This window comes from Schistocerca gregaria, chromosome 1 (assembly GCF_023897955.1).
Source record: "Schistocerca gregaria isolate iqSchGreg1 chromosome 1, iqSchGreg1.2, whole genome shotgun sequence".
Classification (NCBI taxonomy): Eukaryota; Metazoa; Arthropoda; class Insecta; order Orthoptera; family Acrididae; genus Schistocerca; species Schistocerca gregaria.
The window spans coordinates 409,585,478-409,610,252 of NC_064920.1; the positions used below are offsets into that span (position 1 = coordinate 409,585,478).

The window sequence follows — 24,775 nt, forward strand, 5'->3', positions numbered from 1 at the left end:
CCGCAGCCTTATACGGGTATAATAGGAATCATCACGGCATTCGCCTGAAGTAATTTAGGGACACCGCGGAAAACCTAAATTAGGATAGCCAGATCGAGTTTACAGCCTCCATCCTCCTCAAGACAAGGCCAGTCTGATAAGAACATCGCAAACTCGTTCGGTTTGTAGTAAAGAGTGATACGCGACCTGCTCAGAAAAGTTATTTCCTACATTACACCGGTCGATATCCTTTCCCGTCATTTAGAACGTGAAGTAGTGCATCATTTCTACTGACGTGGATCTACGATAAATTTCCCTTTGGGTTTATGAATTTTTTCAGAAAACCAGAAAGAATACACAAAAGGCACCGAGAGTCGTAATAAACATTAACTGCCGTTTCATGTTTAAATGAAGACGAATTTCCGCTATTTGTCAGGTGAAAAATACAGAACGCTCAGAAGTGCGACTTACGCACACCACGGGCGGAAACAATATCCTAATATACACTGAAGCGCCAAGGAAACTGTTACAGACATGCGTATTCAAATATAGATACATGGAAACTGGCAAAATATGGCGCTGCAGTCGGCACGCTTATGTAAGACAACAAGCGTCTAGTGCAGTTGTTAGATCCGTTACTGCCGCTACAATGACGGGTTATCAAGATTAAATGAGTTTGAACGTGATGGTGTAGTCGGCGGACGGGCGATGAGGCCAGCATCTCCGAGGTAGCAATGAAGTGGGGATTTTTCCGTACGACCATTTCACAAAGTGTGTCGTGACCATCAGGAATCCGGTAAAATATCAAATCTCCGACATCGCTGCGGCCGCAAAAAAGTTCTGCAAGAACGGGACCAACGAAAACTGAAGACAATCGTTCAACCTGACAGAAGTGCGACCCTACCACAAATTGCTGCAGATTTCAGTGTTGGGTCATCAACAAGTGTCAGTGTGCGAACCATTCAACGAAACATCATCGATATGTGCTTTGGAGCCGAAGGCCCACTCATGTACCCTTGATGACTGCACGACACAAAGCTTTACGCCTCGCCTTGGCCCGTCAATACATTGGACTGTTGATGACTGGAAACATGTTCCCTGGTCAAACGAGTCTAGTTTCAAACTGTATCGAGCCAGTGGATGTGTGTAAGGGTATGGAGATAAGGTCATGAATCCATGGACTCTGCATGTCAACAGGGGACTGTTCAAGCTGGTGTAGGCTCTGTAATGGTGTGGGGCGTGTGAAGTTGGAGTGATATGGGACCCTTGATACGTCTAGAGACGTCTCCGACAGGTGACACGTTCGTAAGCACCCTGTCTGGTCACCTGCATCCATTCATGCCCACTGTGCATTCCGACGGACTTAGGCAGTTCCAACAGGTCAATCGACACCCCACAAGTCCAGAATTGCTACAGAGTGGCTCCAGGAACACTCTTCGGAATTTAAACATTTCCGCTGGCAACCATACTCCCCAGACATACACATTATTGAGCATATCTGGGGTGCCTTACAACGTGCTGTTCAGACGAGATCTCCACCCCTCGTACTCTTACGGATTTGCAGGATTCGTGGTGTCTGTTCTCTCCAGCACTACTTTAGACTTTAGCCGACCCTTGTCACGCCGTGCTGCGGCACTTCTGCGTGCTTGCGGGGGCCCTACATGATGTTAGGCACGTGTGCCAGCTTCAGTGGTTCTTCAGTGTATTTACTAGTAGTGAGAGTGCAGTGATTACACAGTGATTACTTTCGTTATAAAGGAAGGAATCGATGAGGTTAAGATTCATCATCGATTCCGATTAAAGTGGACGTATGGCACTGAGGGAATGGCTGAAGTAGTCTGAAGATGTGGATGAAAAGTTTTAATAATGGAAATACATATGGTGGTGCTACTTCTGGCATCAGTAATTCCTACCTCAGTTACAACTGCCACAAATTAGATTGAGTAACAAGCTGATTCAGGTGAACGAGCATATCTCTCTACGTGAAATTACTGGTTACTTTCACAATTCATGGAAAACGGAAGCGTGTTTACAACTGACATGGTTGCTGACTGCGGGGAAATTAACTAATAGAACTAGTAGGTAGATGTTTCCTAAAGCCCAGATATGGGTCCTTCCGATTATATCTGGGAAAAATAAGGACGGTCACCGCTTAACGTCCCAGTGATGTGGACATCGCTTAAGACTGACAGCGTTAACTTAGTTGGACAAGCACAGGGAAGGAAATCGACTGTGACATTTTTAATGGAATCAGCCCAGTATTCGCCTCAAGTGGTTTACAGAAAGAACGGCCAGTTTGGGTCGTTGATACCAGATACTTAAGAATACATGACAGTGCGTTAATCAACCAACTAGAAAGCATGAGTCAAGCACATCCGGTCGTCTGGGCCGCTCAAACTCCAAACGAATTCTGCACAATAGTTCCAAGAGGTATTTTAGAACTGTGAAATAAATACATCTAACTTAATGACGATGTAGACAGAGAACCACAAAACACTTTCAGTGAAATAAGTTTGCTCTCATGTTTTTCCTGCCTTAATTTTAAGCGCAGCTTTCTGTAGGACCCCTGAACAATACGTACTGTGCCGTGACGGGAGCTAGCTCTTCTCCTTCGCGAGACCCAAAAGACGGTAGATAGCGGCGTTATAGTGCATTGAGATTTTCTTAATTTCCAAGGTGACTTAAGATGCAGTTTCAGTGTGCTGCGTAATAAAAAAAGTTACGTACTTATATAATAACAAGACATGGCATGAGAAACGAATGAGGATTTAATACCAATAAGACTCGGCATGTCTTTATAAATGAGGACAGAAGTGAAAGAAGCGTTTGAGTTGCCGCAAAGATGTATGAAGACGCGTTATTATTAATAATCATATCAAGAAATTACAATGAAGCAGATCATTGCTTTGTGATTTTTCCTACCACTGATGTGTAACACACAAATTTCATGAAATGCGTGCAAACACACTAAAAGATTCTATTTTGTTCGCTAACACTATTGCCGAGAACTCGCAGGTATCAGTCGCAGTCATTCAAATACCTAGAGATATTGATCCCAAGCGGTTAAGATGAAACGACCACATAATGTAGTTCTGAGAAATGGAGGTGCCAAACAAACAGTATTTCACGGAAAGAAAGCTAGGACACTGTAAGACTCATCCAATGAAGTCGCTCAGAAGCCCTCATTCTATCGATCAGGGAGTGGTGGTGTTTAATAGTTTAGCCGGAGCATGGAACATCACAGAAATGTTAGACAATGTCCAGAGGGAAGTGACGGTGGTGGTGATAATGACGTATGATTTGTGGAGCGCTCAACGGCGCGGCATCAGCGCCCGTAAACAGACCCAATTTTTACGCAGTTCAATGTTTTCACAATCCAATCAAGCCACTGTCACGAATGATGATGCTGAAATGATAACACACACAATCGACCAGGAATCGAACCTGGGACCCAGGGGCAGCAACGCTAGCCACTAGACCACGAGCTGCGGACCCTTTGGGAAGTACTACAGCAATTCCAGACGCTTGTGACGGTTCGCTTATTATCAACCGTCCACGTTTTCATTTCACAAGCCAGCGAAGAGTGTCAGTTTACCGACTATGTAAAGAAGAAGAAAGATTGCTGAGCAACAACAAATGTCTGACCTGGGGTATTTTCAACATGCTAATAAGTTTGAAAATATTTCAGAATTACTAGTCTTACTAACTTTGTGCCTCTGCCGCTGAAACGACCAGTGGATTGAACAGCTGGTCACCAAGAGACGACCGCCGATAGCGCGGCGATAATACAACGGCCATCTAATAAATCCTGTCCACGAAGGCCTCAAATTGATTTTATAAAATTATGATATTAAAGAGTTTAGTTCATGTTTGCATTATGTAGAGGCAAGATCATAGCGCTATACTTAGACTTATATGTGAATACATGGCGCTTCAGCTGTAAGTTGCGAAACAGAATATCTAAGATATGTAACATTTGTGTGTTTCTCACTTACAGCTAGAACTACTGATGTGATTGTTCTGTTATTTGGGAATGACTGAAGAAGTTTGGATGGGGCCGATAATTTACATTGGGTGTACGAAATATTTACGCAGAAATTTAGCCGTTTCTTCTTTTGATTTTACATGACTATTGAGAGTTTGTAACTTCAGGTAATCGTGATGGTTACGATTTGCCCGGGCTTCCCTCTGATCAATCAAATTTTGATAATTATTTCAGGGCTTGATAGCTACTTAAATGTAGCTAATTTTAGGTGAATTATACTAATGTCCCTAACGTACGTCTTCTTCCCGAGACGATAATGTGATCTCAGTGCTCTCAGGTTCTGGCGGGCGATTTGATGGCAGTAATAGCTAATCCCGAGGATAGTAAGAGCCCCTAGATAGGAAGTCCACCACACCGTGTGTGCCACGCAAAAACTTGTTTTTTAAAAAAAGTGTACGTTCTAATAAGAATGAAAAATAGGTTTACTTACTCCCATATCGCCTACTGATAATTAGAGAAGCATTACGACAAATTCAAGCTTAGAGTCGAGTCGATGCTCTTTTGCCTTGGGCGTTATCGAGGAATAGGATAGGAAGACGTAAAGTAACACTGGTATACTACGCATTCCCCTTCCACCGTTCATAGGCTTACAATGTACTGATGTGGATACTGACGACCTCAGGGCACGGACAAATCTAGTCCCGCAAACATTCTTTCATAGCTAATACAACGTGCATGTGTATGAACATAGGAATATGAAAGTATGGTAGTCCCTGTACCTTTCCACTTACATTTTCACTGAAAATCGTCTGGCTGAGTGTTAACTGTATTTTTCCACGATCATGATGTTAATGTCTATCGTTCTTGCCGCTTTTCTTATCTGCAACTCCTCAAGAAAACCCTCGAGGTGGTCTCCTAAGTACTACCTAAACTATCACCTCCGCTATTGCTTCCAGCATGCATACGAGGCCTGTAGTGAGTAGAGAGAGCGCCGGAAGCCCGTGAACGTTCCCGCCGGGGTGCGTCGGCTGTGGGATGCACCGACTGCGGCCGACAGTGGGTAGCTTGGCTTTTGAGGTTTCTCTTGCGTGTATCTGTGACGTCAGTGTCGTGTCCCTGCTGAGCAGGGGCTCAGCCTTCACAGTTGTCTCACTGACAGGTAATGTGCAAAACAGAGGCTTACTGGTGAAACGACGCACTCGTGCCATGCAAATACTGGACGTAGGAGCGTATCATATGACGCACTTAGGTCATGTAAATACTGACTGTAGAAGCGCAATTTGTCGCTGATACTGTTACACGATAACACATCTATGCTAACAACTGATTGTATAATCTGACTGTATAATCTCGACATTGTCTAACAGCACAGTGGGAAGCTTGCATATAACAACACAAACAACGCACGAAGACGACGACAGTAGGGAAGGGCTGAAATCGATGGTGCCAGTCACATTGTAAGTCGTGAGAAGTGGTACATTTCAGCAAACTGCCGAACTGCGAAACATCCAGACATTAAGCGATCGTACACACTGACCACTTACACTACTTCTCGTTCCCTCGATTTCTTATGTTGTTTGTTCCTTATCAAAAATGAGTGAACAGATCAAAGAGAGGCTTTATTTTTTGTCGCACACTACGCCCATTGGGCGTCGTCCCGATTCCGTCCATTTACAGAAACATAATAAAAAATGGTTCACCTATTTCGTATCACATATTAATAATTTCGATTCGGTTCATGTTCTGTTACTGGTTTTTGCGACAAACCGCGTCCGGTCGATCATCTCGGACGAGCTACTTTTTCTTGTAGGTTCGCTAATCATTTCTATAGAGTGTAGAATCCTTGAAGTAATATGAAAGCCTCGAAGTATACAAATGTATTTGAAACCATATGTTCACCTCTAATCTGTGATTGGATAATATGTAGAAGCAGCTTATGATAACAACTGAACCTAATTTGTGTTAAATAGTCCTTTAATATGGTGTAGAAAAATTTCCGCTACCAGTCACAACAAACACAACCGGTTTCGGGCCTGCGGGCATCCACATGTTTATATTGCTGGAGATCACTGTATAAATACAAAAAAATTATTTGCTAGTGACTAAGATACAGTCACCACCAGCAATATAAACATGTTCATGATTGTATATACACCCGAGGATGGGCGCAAGCCCGAAACCGATCGTGTGACAAATAAGCTTTTATAGTGACTGGTAGCGGAAATATTTCTACACCGTATAAAGGAACAGTCAGGAGTTCAACAGCATCCACTATGGATCAAATTCAGTCCTTGAATAATTTCGTTGTCAGATGCCATTTGTTACAGTGGCATCTCATTGTATTTCTGCCCTCCCCCCCTTTCCCAGATGGACGGAATTTGTATAACAACCCTCTCCTCAACCCCCCACCCCCCCCTCAGTCACCTGCCTCTAGCTTTATCGTAGTCTCACGTGAAAGTGTGAGAACGCTTTCGAAATGTTTTTAAATCCTGTAAACGAGGCAGGGCGTGGATACCTGCCCGGTACTCAAGTGGTCGGATGTGGGAAACCGCCTAAAAACCACATCCAGGCCGACCGACGCACCGGTCCTTGTCGTTAATTCAATCCGGGGCTGCAGATCACTTCCCCCCCCCCCCCCCCCCCCCGCCTCCCCTCCCCCCCCCCCCCCCCCCCCACTAGCTCTCGAATTCTAGAGGCGGCACGCTTTCCGATCGAGTACTAGTAATCATTTTATTTACATTTTCTACATTAGTTTTCTTTTGCAGTCACATTAACTGTCGATGCGATTGTGTTGATCATAAATAACTCGTATGTGCTGTACTTGGTGACTCGTGCTGTAAATATAAGACGGCCAATTCATGGGCTTGGAGTTTCAGATAGAAAGGCATATTTTTCATTAACCGAGTTACTCCTGCATGAGCCTTTAGAGCGAGAGATGCAGTGTCAGGCCATTCTTTGGATTCCACATTTAAATTGTTGGTTCCCGGCTGTGGGCACCGATGGAGTGAATGAATGCGTCTGTAGGTCTCAGGTCAGAGGGCGGACTACATAGACAAAATTTCGGTGATTGTTCAGGAATATTTTCTAACTTTTTTTGGGAGTAAGCGCTTTTTACTCTGATTACCTTTGTTTCTGTGAAAATAACAACAGCGCAAAAGTCTGCAATACCCATTCAGCAAAATGTGCAACACAAAACACACATGCTGTTGCTGTCGCTGTTCCACTGTGCCGCACTTCCAATGCATTCAGAAAACTCTCATGTGAGGTGGATATCGGCCAAACCATCATCATCATCATCAGTAAACTGACCCGTACAGCTGTGTAGCCCTATTAACGCAGGCCTACACTGACGGAAAGACAACCTCGAAACAGAAACGGGCAGTATTGAATGAAAGTTCGAGGGCGAAGAGTTAGGTGGACATTACCGTAGTCAGCGACAAGTATCGTGAAACGAACAAGGTACTTAAAAAACAAATCATATACCTCACGTCATCGACATCTGCACTGTTATGCAGATATTTTCAGTGCAGTGCAGACACAAACTTTAATGGGGCTAAGAAACCAAACAAAACTCAATTGCTCTGTGACCAACCACCGAAGACCATTCTTTTCCCTCAGAGCAAAATACTCAGAAAGTATCCCCGGAAAAAAAAAAAAAAAAATTTTGTCGGCGGTACCAATATTTATCGTCGTAGGACTCCATTTTCCCGGAAACACTAAAATTTCCTCTCCTTCCACCAATGTTCGAGTTATTAAACACCACATTTTTCCATTTTTGTGCGTTGTTCCTATACCTGTTTATTGCTCCTGGTGTGTTTTCAAATTTTGCTACTTACTTGTCAGGCACTTGAAATGAGACTTTTTCAGACTGTGAACGGGCTGTACATGAGTAGAAATAGAAGTAACAGCGAGATTAGGAAGGAACTAAGCATGTTTAACGTAAGGATTGAAACTGAAGACGACAGAAGGAAACATTTCTACATAACGAACTGAAGCAGACTACCGTATACAGTTAGAAACAGTCTAGTAGGTCGAAGGAGTCTGGGAAGACCAAGGAGATGGGCACCGTAACAGTCAAAGGCCGTAATACTTGAAGTGCAGAAAAAGATTTTTTGCATCTTTTTGTTAAGTGAGCTTCAAACAACTTGTTCACAATACCGATAGTTCCACAAAACGGGGCATGGTTTGCTGATGGTTGAAAAAGGGTACAGTTAGTGGTGCTGCAGCGAGATATTCTTTAAGTACTTGAATATATTAAATTACTAGCGAATTCTTCAAATACATGGAAGGTATTAAATAAGTAACTCAGATTCCCCTAGGTCCTTCTTGTTGTTATTCCAATAGGCTTTGATTCCTTCAGAGAAGGCTTGTTTACGTTCGTCCGACCAATTTGGTCTGTACTGATTTTGTTTAGGTTACTCTGATGTAACTTCTCATTTGTCTAGTTTGTCTGAAGGTGTGTCTTTCTAAAATGTCGACTGCTCTTTTGTTTGCGTTTTAGAGGTCCTCTCGAATTTCATTCAACCAAGGTATTGAGTTCTTAAGTGATGTTACATAGTCTTTTATTCTTTTTGTCAGTCGCTTTTCTGATAGTCGTTGAGATGGCCAAAGAATTTCATTCGCTTTTTTAAAGTCAATTTGATCTCTGAAAACTTTTCTATTGCTTTGATTGACTGTAGCCTGTAACCGTCTTGGGTATATCATGAACCTAAAGTTTCGTAATTGTCTTCCTGTGTTTTCAAATTTCTTGAAGTTCGTGTTTCCTGTTAAGTCAAAAATTTTTAAGGCCATCGTGGCCACTTCTTGACAAACTGCCTGTTGGCTTCTGTCTCGGTTTCTTCAGCCGACGTTCGTCCGATGAATTTTCTGACATTTCGCCTGCAAGAGTGGCTGGCATTGTCAACGTTTCACCTTCCATTGCTGGTGGTGGTCTGGAGCCGAGCTCAAGACTGCAGACTGTATGTACGAGGGTAAGTCAATTAGTACCTGCAATTTAGTTATATTTTTGTTTATTTTGGTAGTACTGTCATTTTACGTTGATGACGCATGCTTTGTTTATTTGTTGTTATACCTTTGCAATTTTCAAGCTGGTAGGTTAGTTTCGTTATCACTGCTGTGCTGTTAATCATGTCTGCTCCGCTGTGCACCAAAGGAGAGCAACGTTCAGCGATCCGTTTTTTGTGGTCGGAAGGCGTATGAGGGACCGAAATTCATCGAAGACTTTCGGTAAGTTCCCTTCTCCCTTGTAAGCTTCCTATTTGATTACAATAACATTTATAACTACTTTGCCGCCAGGATCCGTCTACCTTGAGGCTTTGTTCTGTTTTGTTCAAGCTGTTCTCGTGTTTGTGTATTTCTATAGCTTATCTGGACAAGCGGGCATGATAGCTCTTCTCTACATGTCGGCGAGTTTTACTACGTGCTGAGTCTCTCACACACGGCCAACCGACCAACCATATAGTAAAATTCGTCGACACGGATGTTCAGGCTTTAGAGAATAGCTATCACACCCGCTTGTTCAGAGAAGCTATAAAATACACAAACACAAGAACAGCTTCAACAAGAAAGAAGAAAGCCTCAAGATTAACGGATCCTGGCTTCCCGTGTTGCAGCGAACGACCACTGCAGGTAGCAAAAGGATAACCGCACCGGAAACGACTGCGTGGACGTTGGCGCGCCGGGTACATGTAGTCTGCCGCTGCGAGATCGGCTCCAGTTCATCACCAGCAATGGAGGGTGAAGCTTTGACAATAACTCGTGCTGACGAGTCAGAAAAATCATCAGAAGAACGTTGGCTGAAGAACCCGAGGCAGAAGCCAACACGAAGTTTGTGCTATTACGTGTCAGTGCTTCGTTTGCGTTGAGGACTGCTGGTTTTACGACTGTGTTGTAGCGCCGAAGTTTTGTCTGTCTTAACATGGAGCTTTTGTTGTTGTGGTTTTGGACTTAAGTTTTGACTATTTGGAGCCGAGTTTGCTGTGAGAGTATTCAAGTCTTGTCGGGTCGATTAATTCTCCGATATTTTATTTTATATATGTTGAACATAAGAATTCAGTTTTCTCGATTGACATTTGTAACCCTACTTTTTCTGTTCGTTACGTAAGTGTCTCGAGCTATTTTATGGCAGTCTCTTCAATCCTCTATAAGTGGCCAGGTCGTCCGCAAACGCGAGGTATTTATGTAGAAGTTGTTTGTGGGAACACCTTGTACAATTGGCTTCCAAAACCCACGTTTCTGAAGTTCCTTCTCCCACTCTTCGTTAACATTGTCTAGGACGACGCTGAATAGGAGAGATTCCATCTCCTTATCTCATAACTGCTTGAACGTCAAAGGTATCTGAGACTCCCTGCATAAATTTTACTTTAGATTTCGTGCCAATTAGTCCTTGTTTTATTAGTTCTTTTGTTTTGGAATCTAGCCCCTCTCTTCTAAAATTTGGAATAGTGAGGACCTCTCTATCGATCTGTGTGTCTTTTTGAAATCGTCCACAAACGTGCATACTAGAGCTTTTTGTCTGAAGACTTGTGTGTGTGTGTGTGTGTGTGTGTGTGTGTGTGTGTGTGTGTGAAAGTGATTGTGAACTGCTTAAACTAGTCTCGTAGGGCTCCAGCCCAAGGCAGCTGCAGTGCAAGCGTATTTACTAATTTGGAACAGCCAGTGACAGATTCGTGTTAGTGGAGGAACAAACAGGTGTGCCGCCGGAACTTCTGGTGCCAGCAGGTCAATCGCCTCTCGCCGCCGCTGTGGACGTCTGGCGCGCTGCCAGAGTCGGCCAGCAATTTAGGGCGGGGATGCCCCGCTCAGATTAACGCCTGCGGACCCTCTACTATACGCGGCTCCGCGAGACACACAAAGGATCCCCGTTACACGGTGGACGAGCGATATTCAGACGATCCGGCTTAACCTGTGTGTTTTAAAATTATTAGGTTAGTGCATACGTTCGTAGCGTTTCTCCACAAGTTTAAGAAACAAAACAGATAAACGTAACAGAGACTTTAGTCATCAATAATATATTATCCTTCACTATTTACAACAGTCTGTCAACGCTGGCGTAAACTTTTCGATTCAGCGACTGTAGAAATCAGCGAGGAGTGAAACATGTGGAAAATATAGACAAGACGGGCAGGACGATAGGACTTTTATTAAGACCTGGGATAATGACTTCCGTAATAATAGAGGGAGCTGCAGGAGGCAAAAACTGTAGCGGAAGACAGGGAAGGCTTGAGAGGCGTCAGTGACCGCGTAAGCGAGGTGCTGCACCGCGGAGGAATGAAACCAATATTCCAGAGCGGCCTCGGGGTCCGAGATCTGTTGAGGCTAACGAAGGATTCCGTAGCTGCTCTCTACATTGCAGGTGCACAAGAACTTCGGTGTGAATGCGGTGCCAAGAATACGTCGGTAGTACCGGCAGACCGATTACTACACACGTTTCAAAACAGCTAGAAAAAAATTAAACTGTATGAACAGGGAGGACGGCTACAAGTTACTACAGCCTGGCTACCACCTACCACGATTTTGTAGGGATCGTCCCTGCTTTTCTATAATCGCCCCACGTCCTTACACGAGTTTGGCGGTATACACTCCAGTTCCTATATTTTTTATTTACCTTTACGGTGTTACTTTTTTATGTGATATTGCATGTTTTTATGTCATATTCTTAAGTATATCATCCTATTCTTGACAGCCAAAGCCATAGGGTTGAATGCACGAGCGAGAAACAAAACCGTAGGTTTAAGAGTCGTTTTCATGACAGTAAATCCCATGTTAGTGTTGCAACACGATTTCTTTGTCACCTAATCTACCGCACTGATGCGTTCGAGGTGTGGTGTTGGCGGAGGATGCAACGTGTACCGTAGACACAAAAAAGAACAAATATTTCAATAATAGAACAACTTAAAATTACAAGAAGGTTATCTGCTCGTGTCATCCAAAGATACCTTCAGTTCCTTGGGCACATCTTTAGAAGTAAAGGGGATAATTTAGAGAAGACCATCGTGCAGCGAAAAACTGAGGGCAGAAGACCACGTGGGAGAGCAGCAAACAGATGGTTGGATCAAACGAAGATTACCAGCCTGCCTCTTCACATCATATTAAGAAAGGCCAGATATCACTGTGGGTGGAGACATCTGTCTGAAGCGACAACTACGTAAGAGTGAACGAGGAAATGAGGTCACGACACTTAGCAATGAATAAAACGACTAATGATGATAAATCTACCGTTACCGTACGTATTATTGCAATCGCGTGTCTCACTGTAACCCAGAACAGAGCAGGTGGCCTGAAATAAACAAACCTGACGAAATCTGTGATAAGTGAACTTCTCGTTAAAATAAGCTATAATATGAGTTGCCCCGAGTTCCGTCAGCGCGTTCTACACGAGAAGAAACTTCCAAAGTTTCAACTGCTACATCAGGAAACAAAGCTACATATATATATATTATAGAAACGGATGTGTGCGGGCGTGTGTTTCACACGCCTCTGGACCGATTTCATCCGAACTTGGTACACATGTACCTTACTATTACGCGACAATCACTATGGGGGTAAGAACCACCTGTCTATCAAAGGGGTGGGGGTGAAAAGAATGCGTAGCCCGCGACATGTGAAGTCCCAGACTTTACTGATCCAGTATTTGAGATGGAAGCATTTGCCGACTTACAACAAACTTTACACATAATCTCAAATCTTTAAGAAATTTTGTCTCGCTGATAAGCCCCACAAAATAAAAGGAAAAACGTTTATTCTTGCCACTTTTAGGCTGTTCATGCAGTGAAAATACCGCACGAGCCATGACGTTATCATTTATTATTTCATTACTACTAACTGTATTCGCTACACACTTGACAGACAGCATGGACATATACCACTGAATGCAAGGGCAAAGTAATATTACTGTACGGCACTTAGTTCAGGAGTAATGCCGTTCTGAACATCAAGCAGAAGGCCGGACGCTGCGTGATACGGGCGTGGACGCAAAGCTATAAATAAATAGCTGCCGGGTTCCTCCGCCAGTACGTTTCTAAGTTCTAGCCTCAACTGCATTGACTTTTACCAGTGCATAAGGTAAACACTGTCAACTTTTAAACATTTAAAGTTTCAAGTACAGTATTTGTAGTTTAGTTTTGGTGTGAGAAAAACTGGTGAACGTTAGTAAGAACTGCACATTTAATATATCAGGTGCCACCTTTTGTTTGAAGTATGCCTAAACGTGAAATACGGCTAGCGCTCCTCGTCCATAAGGCCGCGTGTGATCGCCAGCCAAATGAAGCGCGTTGAGCAGCATAAAGAGGCGACTACAAGGAAACTGCCGCGTGGCATCAACGTCTGACTGCAGGACCGCCCCGGGGTACATGCTGCCGATTCGCTGTTGCCTACCGATCACCTGGCAGAGTACCACAGGCAACAACAGCCTACCTTACAGCCACCCCTCCATAACAGTCTTCGATTTGTCCAGTGGCATCCCCGAATGTAACATCGGTACCCACCTGACAACCGACGTAAGAGAGCAGATAGGGTGAGACAATTACCAGATGCTAGAAGTCAGTCACCTTCAAGAGGACCTGTACAATGCAGGACGAAACGTCGGCATTTTGTTTCAGTGCTTCAGAATATGATTTTGATGAAACTGACGCTGGCCGTGGAAGCATTCGAACTTGCATCTCCTTTCTTGTATGTTGCTTTCGAACAGCAGACATAAAAATCGCTGAATGTTGAGGCGACGCCGGCCTGCAACCTGCAGAAACGGGTGCTAGCTTCCGGCGCGAGGGAGCAGGAGCGTCACGTCCTTGCAGTCTGCCGTAGCCGGCAACTCGTTCCCCGGAAAGAGCGCCAGGGAGGGGACAACCCGTTGTTGCGGGTCGTGTCACGTTACAGTCCATCGCCGCATACACACTGAATAAATTTAGCGCACTAACGTCTTTTACATGCCAAGGCCACCGTAGACGTCGCACGAGCTAGGAAGGCAGCGGTCGCGACCGTTTAATCACTCCGACATCGGCCCCCAGGACAACCAACACTGACAATATATCGTGACCACTTCACGCCGAGAAACTAAATATCGTCTGGTGACGTCAAAGACACGTTACGCGTCAAGGAAAAAAAAAGCGAAGCAGAGAAAATTGGGAATCATTATAGCTACAACACGGTTCGCCAAAGGCGAAGTCCTCTGACATAAGCAGGTGGAACGATAGGAGTACATTGCTGGTGTAGACAAGCGTTTCGGAGTGTGGTTAAAAAAAAAGTGTGTGAAATCTTATGGGACTTAACTGCTAAGGTCATGAGTCCCTAAGCTTACACACTACTTAACCTAAATTACCCTAAGGACAAACACATACACACCCATGCCCGAGGGAGGACTCGTACCTCCGCCGGGATCAGCCGTACAGTCCATGACTGCAGCGCCTTAGACCGTCGGAGTGTAGTAATCAAAGGCATAAGGTACCATGAACATTATTGCGGATCACGTGCTTCCATTCATGCTTGATCTCTTCCCCGACGGCGATTGCACCCTACAGCAGTGTAACTGCCCGTCGCAAGACCAGAATGGTGCTACAGTGACTTGGAAGCATGATGGCTTGGTTACCAGATTCGCCTGATCTCAACGGGATGGAACACATCCGGGTTGCCATCGGGTGCCAGCTCCGCGCGTGCAAACCACCGCCCCGTAATTCACGAGAACTGTCCGAAGACACCTGGAGCCACCTACCTCAGGAAATTTAACAACGGCTTGTCGAATCCACGTCACGTACAACAGCTGCTACACTGCGTTCCAAAGGTGGGCCAAAACCTTCTTAAGCAGGTGCTCATAAAGTTTGGCTCACCAGTGTGAATCATGATGGTCACCCAACACGACCCAAACCATCAATGCTGCTTCAGTGTGCTGTGTTTAGCGAAAGGTACGTCTCACAGCAGTGCCCTCCTCTCTGTCTACGTGAATCTGTATTTCAGTAAAATGTGCTGCAGTGAGGAAGACGCTGTCACGACAAGGTTATAGACCATTGATGAAACTCTGTTACATCTTCTACGTGACATTTTGAAGTACGTCACAGCAAAATACCAGAAGCTGTTGAATTACTAATATTTTGTGTGTTATGCAACAGGACTATCATGTTAACTATACAGTAACGGAGAAATGCACGAGATACGTTCGTCTATCTGCCTGTAACAAGATGAGGTGTGTACCGACAGTCAACTTTTAGGCGCCTCTCCAAGTAGACATCAGTAAACTCACTCCCCCACTCTTTAAAGAATCGAACTCCCAAGTATAAAACAGCTTCAGACGTCTGTTTGGTTCGCAAAGGAGTAAATGTGTTAAATATTTGACGTTAAACATGTGAGTAGGACAGGAAGAAGTTCAGAAAAGTTTGAAATTATGTTGAAAGTTAATTGGAAGTCGGTAAGTGCTCTCACCGTCAAACACCGCATCATCATAGACTGGGTAACTTGCGCTCCGTTTTAAGCAAAAGCTAGTGTTTCACGCATCTCAATGTTTATGACGTCAATCTCCTGAACTGTATGTCGTGAAGTGATATAATACTGTAGGTACATTCAGAGCTGTAGGTACATACTGTTTACAAATGTGTTACGAATAGCATTTGCAGGAAAGACGTAATAAATTAAAATGTCGTAAATGATGCTGAAGTTTTACTGCATAAACCTTGAAAATGTAGTAAGCGGCAAACTTTTTTTTTTCTTTTTTTTTGCCACAAGAGGTGTCACCGAGAAAAAAATTCGTAAAGGCTTTTAATTAAATGAAAAATTTGTCCGAAGTCGCTAAATGCTCTCATTCTCAAAGACTGGATGAGCATATTCTGGGTAATTTTCGAGTTGCTACACTCCTCAAAAGGTATACACTGATTCTAACTGTAATACTTTGCTTACTGTGCTAAACCTTTCACACTTCTCAGTGAGTAGGTTAACACAGCACTTTAATTTTTTTTAATCCGTTAATAATTATATGGATGATAAGTCAATTTTTTGTTGCCACTGCAAGCCGTTAGATGCGCAACCAATACTTGGGATCACGAACCACGAAATATATATATATATATATATGAGGACGTGCAGAGAGGTAATGCCTCCGGAGTTTTATGTGAAAATTCTTACAGTTTTTAATATAAAACAAACGTTATTAACATTCTACATCTGTGTTTTCCATGTCTACATATTTATTCCTCAAAACAGTCACCCTGGCGACGAACACATTTCTCCCAACGAGTCACCATTTTGTTGATATCGTCACTGCAGAATGTTTGACTTCGTTGGAACCACAATCCCGTAACTGCTTACAACGCTTCTTCAGTATCAAAGCGAAGTTCTCGAAGGTCAAAGCGAAGTTCTCGAAGGTCAAAGCGAAGTTCTCGAAGGTCAAAGCGAAGTTCTCGAAGGTCAAAGCGAAGTTCAAAAATGGTTCACATTGCTCTGAGCACTATGGGACTTAACATCTGTGGTCATCAGTCCCCTAGAACTTAGAACTACTTAAACCTAACTAACCTAAGCAAATCACACACATCCATGCCCGAGGCAGGATTCGAACCTGCGACCGTAGCAGTCTCAAAGCGAAGTTCTCGAAGGTCAAAGTGAAGTTCTCAAAGGGCAAAGTGAAGTTCTCGAAGGGCAAAGTGAAGTTCTCGAAGGTGGTGTTTTAGTTTTGGAAATCGATGAAAATCGGATGGGGCCAAGTCAGGACTGTTTGGAGGTTGGTTGACGCCAGTGAACCCAAGGTGGCGGATTGTTGCAGACGTCGCAGCGCTCTACGTGGTCTGGCATTGTCATGGTGCTCCATGTGTGAACCTACTCTTCCATTCCCTTTCAGTTTTCTGACGGTTTTCCCACGCACCGACATAGCTAAGTTACACGCAGCCGTAGTACACGCTAAAAGACGAAGACCTGTAGAGGCAGCAGTTTGCAACTTGCGTTAGCGAAGCGAGAAAGTCGACCGAGTAATACGTGTGACATGTTGTAATACCTCAACCGATATTCAGCACAGAACAAAAAATTCGGGGACATTACTCTTCAGCTCCGTCTCGTACATGGTGTAAACAGAAATTACGCGGAAGTGACAAAACTCGTCACATGATATTTAGCACAGATAACAATTACGAAAGCTGACTAAGTTTAGCATCAATACAACGCCATTTTCTCACCCATTCTCTTAACGACACATTATAATTCTCTCTGTTTCATAGAGATACAATGTTCATTTGTACGCACTCAGAGCATATATACTTCAAAGTTAAATTTAACTGCTGTGTGGCTAAAGTGGAAAGGCAATGAAACCGTTTCGCGATTGCTTTTTGACATTTAGAGCACTGATGTTAAGTGACAAATTAGAGCTGTGGCAGTGTGACACTACACGAACAGCACTGACGAATCTGTGCGGCCTGGTATACCCGGCTGTGTATTGACGTAATGACTAACCCATCGCTAAACGCACACGAGGCTCATCTCAAGAGCTATTTCTCCTTGAAGTTTATGGAACATTTCGCAATAAGAAATTGCAGTTAACGTCGTTGCTATGAGTGTGGTAAAGGTGTTTCTATTACACTAACTTAGATTATAGTAGAGACTATTGCGTTGCCAGTTCTAGTAAATCACTTACTGGTAGGTTTGAATTCGGAAAAGCTTATGGATAGTAGTCACTTCTTTCACAGATATTTTACCTTGTAATTTACAAACTTATTTTTGCCTTTAATGACGTAATCGCCGCAACGTTGTCGGCAGTTTATTCAGGGTGTCAAAAAAAAAAAAAAAAAAAAAAGTATTTCATATTTCGACAAGTCATAGTACGGACAAAAAAAAAAAAAAAAAACGTAAATATGAGCTTTAAATTGCACCCTCGAAGAGCCATGAGCACTTTTTCATCTTCGCTAAGGTGAAACATCTCATCTACTGCAAAGTCTTTGCTATTACGAACGACGCACAGAAATTAGTAAACAAACGGGAGACTTTCCTCTGTTATTGTCCACGGAGAGAGCGTGCAGCTGTTACTGTAAACCATATTTAGAGTTCTGGCTAAGTGCAGCGCTTAAAATAGTCCTAATGGAACCAGTTTGTCTTTCGAAGAGTTTGTGAAATTCTTTTACTTACTAGTTTTATCTTGGCTGTTACCAGCGCAAAGTAAGACTGTTATTCCACACGGAGGTGCAAGATATGGTATTTTATTATGGTCTGGAAATTTGAAGCAACCGTAGAACCCATGACCATGTGCTGAAAAATATCCAGAACGCAAAGTGAGCGACCTCAGTTTTTAGAAGTGGGCATGATTTCATAAGACACTGGTCAGAAGCATTGCTATCAACACTATCAACACACACCATATTCAGCCTCTCCTTTAACGGTGGCTCAGAAATGCAGGTCCTCTGCAATAGCAAGCACATTACGTAAGAAGGTCTGCTGTTTCACTGTACAAGAATCATATGTTACCATTTGTTCATTGCATTCTGTAGCAACTTGCAGTATAAGAGATGTGTTTCACAACAGCGAAGATAAACAAGTGCCCTTGAGGTATATATTTTAAAGCGATGACTTTTTTTCTTGTTTTAGTCCACAATACCACATCTCAAAATGTGGAATACTCTGTATTTACACACAGCAGAATAGAGTATTCTTGGTAAACACTTTTCTGGGGTTGTGGAGGTTTACCGTGATCCAAGACATACGAGAATAATTTGGGATATTCTAAAAAATAGGACAGAGCGAAACAATGATTACAAATAAATACTACAGCTTCTATCGAATACTTTTCTATTTAGTTGTAAGGAAAGAAAAAAAATGCACTCGTGTTTAAGTGTACGACAAACTATTCACGATCTTTTTGCTAGGAAAAAAAATTATTTACTTCTCATGCTTGAAAATTCGTTGACTGCCTATAAATTACGCAGTATTTAGGAAGAACTCAGCTATTGTCATTTTTGTAACTGTTTTCATTGCACGAGTGACTGCTAGCTTGGTTCTTGCGAAACAGCACGCAAAAATATACAGGGAGCATCGCCCGAAACTCCGACCTTTAGTTCTTACATCAAGTGCCAACTAACACGGAGACATTTCCAGAGCCCAGTGGTGACATTTCTGCACTTAGAGGCCTTCACGTTCATCAGAGTGTTAATGTGAAGTACGGTTCTTAGATTACAGTGAGGCGTTCATAATTGAGCGAGGCAAAATGCGAACAGCGAGGCGGCAGCGGTGTGTCGCGGGCCAGTGTGTACAGACCTGTTGCTCGGCCGGTCGTCGCAGCGGGCCATGTCGGAAGCCGCAGTCGGCCGGTTGCGGGTGTCGCTTGTGAGCCGCTACAGACTGCGCGGGAGGCGGCGCCGGCTCATTAGAGGAGCCCTAAACACCTTGCGTTGCGTCACCGCAGCGCAAACAGCACGCACGCACGCCGGATCAGCTTGTAAGGGCACCAGCGCAAAAGGATACCTCGGTCCCTGCGTCAGCTACTCGTCGCTGCATACCGAGTGTCACACAAGAAAGTAACACCTCCTCATTACCGGCTCTCACGTTCACATTTATCTGTAACGCACTGGTGATTTCGTTTTCCTTTGTACGAAGGCTGAACACTAAAGACAATTTTTTTTCCTCCAGTTTCCGTTATAGCTTCACATCTTTACCACGAGTATTTAGGAAGAGTGGGTTTCTACATATACATGGGTACTCTGCAACTCACATGTAAGTGCCTGGCGGAGGATTCATCGAACCACCTTCACAATTCTCTATTATTTCAATCTCGTATAGCGCGCGCGAAGAATGAACACCTATATCTTTTCGTAAGAGCTCTGATTTCCCTTATTTTATCTTGGTGATCGTTCCTTCTTATATGAGTCGGTGTCAACATAATATTTTCGCATTCGGAGAAGAAAGTTGGTGATTGGAAATTCGTGAGAAGATTCCGTCGCAACGAAAAACGCCTTTCCTTTAATGATTTCTATCCCAAATCCTGTATCATTTCTGTGACACTCTCTCCCATATTTCGCGATAATATAAAACGTGCTGCCCCTCTCTGAACCTTTTCGATGTACTCAGTCAGTCCCATCTGGTAAGATCCCACACAGCGCAACAGTATTCCAAAAGTGGACGGACAAGCGTGATGTAGGCAGACTCCCTAGTAGGTCCGTTACATTTTCTAAGTGCCCTGTCAATAAAACACAGTCCTTGGTTAGCCTTCCCCACAACGTTTTCTGTGTGTTCCTTCCAATCTAAATTGTTCGTAATTGTAATACATAGGTATTTAGTTGAATTTACGGCCTTCATATTAGAGTGATTTATCGTGTAACCGAAGTTTAACGCGTTCCTTTTAGCACTCGTGTGGAAGACCTCACACTTTTCGTTATTCAAGGTCAACTGCCACCCTTCGCACCATTCCGATATTTCTTCTAAATCGTTTTGCAGTTTGTTTTGATCTTCTGATGACTTTATTAGTCGATAAACGACAACATCACCTGCAAACAACCGAAGACGGCTGCTCAGATTGGCTCCCAAATCGTTGATATAGATAAGGAACAGCAAAGGGCCTATAACACTACAGGCCCTTTGCTACGTGTAATGCCCACAGGTGTCAGCAGTCACGTATCGGTAGGTTGGCAGTAATGCTCTATTTGTAGACCCTCTTCACATTTTGCGTAACGAACATCGGAGGTGACGCGCGAGGACGACTACGGCCCACTAAAATTGTGTGTTCGCTTAAACCATACAGCCACTGAAACTTCAGCAAGCGTACAGTGAAGATCTCTAGTTCGTGCAACTGTGTTTAGGTGTTCCAGGACTTCGAAGAAGGCCTACTTGTCTGAGTTAACCGGGGTACGCCTGGTATTTGGCCTTCTGCTGTAACTGAGTCTATATCAACCAACAGCACCCAAAGAGCCGAAAGTTGTTCCATCTGCAGGGAATGTGATGGTTTATTACATTTTTTGACTGTCGTGGAATGATTTACCACAATGCAATCCCACCCACACTCACTATTGTTATAGAAACACGCTGACATATCAGTGTTAGCTATACTGAGGAAGCACATTGCAAGAAAACGACCAGAACTTCCTCGGTGTGCATCGGGACTTCATCATAATAATGCTGAGCACCCAGTCGCAAATCAAATCACGCAGTTTCTGGCTTAGTTCAACATTATCTGCGGACCACATCCGCTTTTGAGCCCCAATCTTCGTACTCGGTCATTTTTTTTTCATTCCCATCACTTAAGGTACAGTTGTTGAGACTTGAGAACTCTGAAGCAGTGCTCAAGAAAAAGGAAGATGCGATGCTCCAGGAACTGTCACAGAATGTTCCGCACCATGTACTCGAGGGAGGACTGCGAGAGACGCTAGAGATGTGCATTCAAGTATGAGGATGGTACTTCGAAAAAGATCGTGTAAACATTCAAATGGAGTAATAAACATCTCCGAAAAAAAAATCATTCTCAGTCTTTTTCGATGAGCCATCGTAATATAACGTTGTGACAAACAACTTACGAGAATGCAAAAATATTCAAATGTGTGTGAACTCTTGTGGGACTTAACTGCCAAGGTCATCATCAGTCCCTAAGGTTACATACTACTTAACCTAAATTATCCTAAGGACACACACACACACACACACACACACACACACACATGCCCATGCCCGAGGGAGGACTCGAACCTCCACCGCGACCATCCACGGCAATGCAGCCAGGAGAGGTAGTCAGCAACCGCCGGTATTTCGTCAAGTGCACACCCTGTCAATTTCTAGGCACAAATGCAACGCGAAAGCGCTGTATAAGGAATTCTAAAACTTCGGTATGCAGGGAATTTATATAAAGTCATTACACCTCGCACCATTAACACTAGCGCCACCACAAAAACAGAGATAACCAACAACAGACGTTATCGACAGTCAACATTCATTACCAACGGGTGAGGTAAACTCTTCCCCTCTTTTGTTAGTGCTACGTCGACCGCTGGTGATTAACCTTCACTATTTATTTCTTCCTTCTTATGTTGATTATCAATGGCTGTATGGTGGCGCTACTGTCCACGATGTGTGTGTGTGTGTGTGTGTGTGTGTGTGTTTGGGAGGGGGCGGTGAGAGAGTGAGTGTGTGTGTGAGAGAGAGAGAGAGAGAGAGAGAGAGAGAGAGAGAGAGAGAGAGAGAGAGAGAGAGAGAGAAGGGGGGGAGGAGGAGGTTGCATTTGTGTATTAAAAATAACAGCGAGTTCACCTGTCGAAATATCGGCCGTTGTAAAATATGTCACCGGCTGCATACCCGCCAAGTGTTTTAATATTTTGTACGCTGAAAGAAACCCAGTCTTCATAATGTCTTAACTTTACAACTTATGGTCAGCGATGGATCCGTAGAGACGATCCATTTTCATGGCCAAAACGTTCACAACAAATACACTGAAGTGACAATAGTCATGCGACAGGGACATGCACATATACAGAATGGTGGTAGTATCGCGTACAGAAGGTATAAAAGGGCACTGTATTGGCGGAGTTGTTATTTGTACTCAGGTTTTCTGCATGATTATGGCTGGACGACGTGAATTAATAGACTCTGAACGCCGAATGGTAGTTGGAGCTAAACGCATAGGGTATTCCATTTCGGAAATCGTTAGAGAATTCAATATTCCGAGAATCACAGTGTCAAGAGGTGCCGAGAATACCTAATTTCAGGTATTAGCTCTCACCACAGACAAAGCAATGACCGACGGCCTTCACTTAACGACCGAGGGCAGCTGCGTTTGGTTGGAGTTTTCATTGCTAACAGATAAGCAACAATGCGTGAAATAACCGCAGAAATAAATGTTGGACGTACGACGAACGTTTCCGTTAGTACAGTTAGGCGAAATCTGGTGTTACTGGACTATGAGAGCACACGACCGATGCGAGTGCATTTGCTAACAGCACGACATCGCCTGCAGTGCCTCTTCTGGGCTCGTAACCACATAGATTGAACCCTAGACGACTGGAAAACGTTGGCCTGGTCAGATGCGTCCCGATTTCAGTTGGTAGAGCTGACTGTAGGGTTCTAATGAGACGCAGACCTCAGGATGCCATGGACCCAAGTAGTCAACAAGGTACTATGCAAGCTGGTGGTGGCTCCATGGAATAGATTAGATTCTATGGTCTAACTGAACCCATCCTTGACTGGAAACGGTTATATTTGGCTGCAAGATCATTTGCAGCCATTTAAGGACTTCACGTTCCCAAACTGATAATGCGCCATGCCAAAGTTGTTCACAACTGGTTTGAAGAACATTCTGAACAATTCGAGCAAAAGATTTGGTCATTTATCGAACATTTATGGGACATAATCGAATCGAGAGGTCAGGTCTTGCATAAAATTAGCACTAGCATCCTTTTCGCAATTATGGAGGACTATAAAGGCAGCATGTCTCAATATTTCTGCAGGGAACTTCCAACGACTTGTCGAGTTGCTGCACCACGCCGGTCAAAAGGAAGTATCCCATGACTTGTCACCTCAGTGTGCGTTAAGTATAAACGTTCAGTTCTCGAAGCTCTTATCGCGCACGAATACGAGAAGCGAAAGATATGTTCGCAAAGACATGGAAAAAAACGCAATATCCGCAAACAAACAGGGCACATGGAAACGTATCCATAAAAACCTTTGATTTCGACTACCATTTGCAAGAAACTGTACAGCAGTACCTACACACAGTTCCCTAGGGATAAATTTTTGTAATAAGGGAAAGACTTATGTTCAACTTATGTAAATCCTATGTTTACTGTTTATGGCATTTAACCAATGCCATTCACTTATTTCTGGACTTCCGAATTTTACAGCTCTTCAATAATCACGATGACCTAGGGCCCCACGTAGTGCGGTTAAACGAAGTTCCACTATCATTTGACTGAAAACCATAAATCTACATCTATACTCCGAAAGTGTGTGGTATCTGGCGGAGTGTACTTTGTGTGCTTCGCCCCTATCGTGTACCTGTCACGAACAGTTCGCCCGAAGAACGTTTGGCATAAGCCTCGGTGTGAGAATTCCAATCCCTCTAATTTTATCTTTATGGACCCTACTCGAGACATAATAGGAGGAAGCAACTTGCCTATTGAGTCTTCTAGGAAAGTTCGTTCTCTGAACTTAATAGTAAACCACACCGTCACGCAGAACGCCTCTCTTCCAGCGTCTGTCAATGTAGTTGGTTGATTGTCTGTGGGACGCTTTCGTACTTACTAAATGAAGCAGGAATGGAACGTGCTATTTCTTCTGTGAGCTGTATCTGGCAATATTAAAATAGTGGTCGACCTAGTGTTTTGTAAGCTGCTTCCTTTGTTGGAGGACTACGTTTCCTGAGGTCTATTCCAATTAATTCAGTCTGCCATCTGCCTTAGTCGCTAATAATTTAATGTGGTCGTTCCATTTCAAATCGCTCCCTACGCACACTCCTAGACATTTTATTGAAGTACTGCTTCCAGTGATTGTTCTGTAATTATGTTATCACGCAATAAAGGGTATTTCTGTATATGTATTCGCAACACGTTGCATTTGTTCATGTTGATGGTCGATTGTCGTTCCCTGAACCATGCGTTCATCCTTTGCAGGCCTTCATGCATTTCGCTTTAGCGTCGCGACTTCTCTTTATACAACAGCATCATCCGCAGAAGGCCTCATGGAATTTCTGACATTGTCTACTGTCTAGGTTATTTACACAGGATGATTCAGTTGTCCCTGACTATCGGTTTCATGCAACCCACAACGCCTTCAAAAACCAGAGACGAGATTTTTTATATACTCTCGCTCGCACTGCGCGAGAGCTAAGTTTTCTGCTGGGATACGTTTCTGATGGAGGCCACGGTTTTCAAGTTATTCGAG

At 43.6% G+C, this 24,775-nt stretch overlaps 1 protein-coding gene across 2 annotated transcripts in view; it reads right to left on the bottom strand.

The window, feature by feature from the left end:
• The window catches only part of LOC126349682 (unconventional myosin IC), a 397,905-nt gene that overhangs the window by 210,664 nt on the left and 162,466 nt on the right, over window positions 1–24,775 (bottom strand). Inside the window, exon 1 of one of the 2 annotated variants that reach the window (XM_050002450.1) lies at window positions 19,175–19,433. The exons of the other annotated variant lie outside the window; for it this stretch is intronic. Within the exon in view, the coding sequence (XP_049858407.1) occupies window positions 19,175–19,206 (32 nt within the window). The 5' untranslated portion in view covers window positions 19,207–19,433. Of the gene's footprint in view, window positions 1–19,174; window positions 19,434–24,775 lie in introns of those variants that run through there. 2 annotated transcript variants of the gene reach the window in all.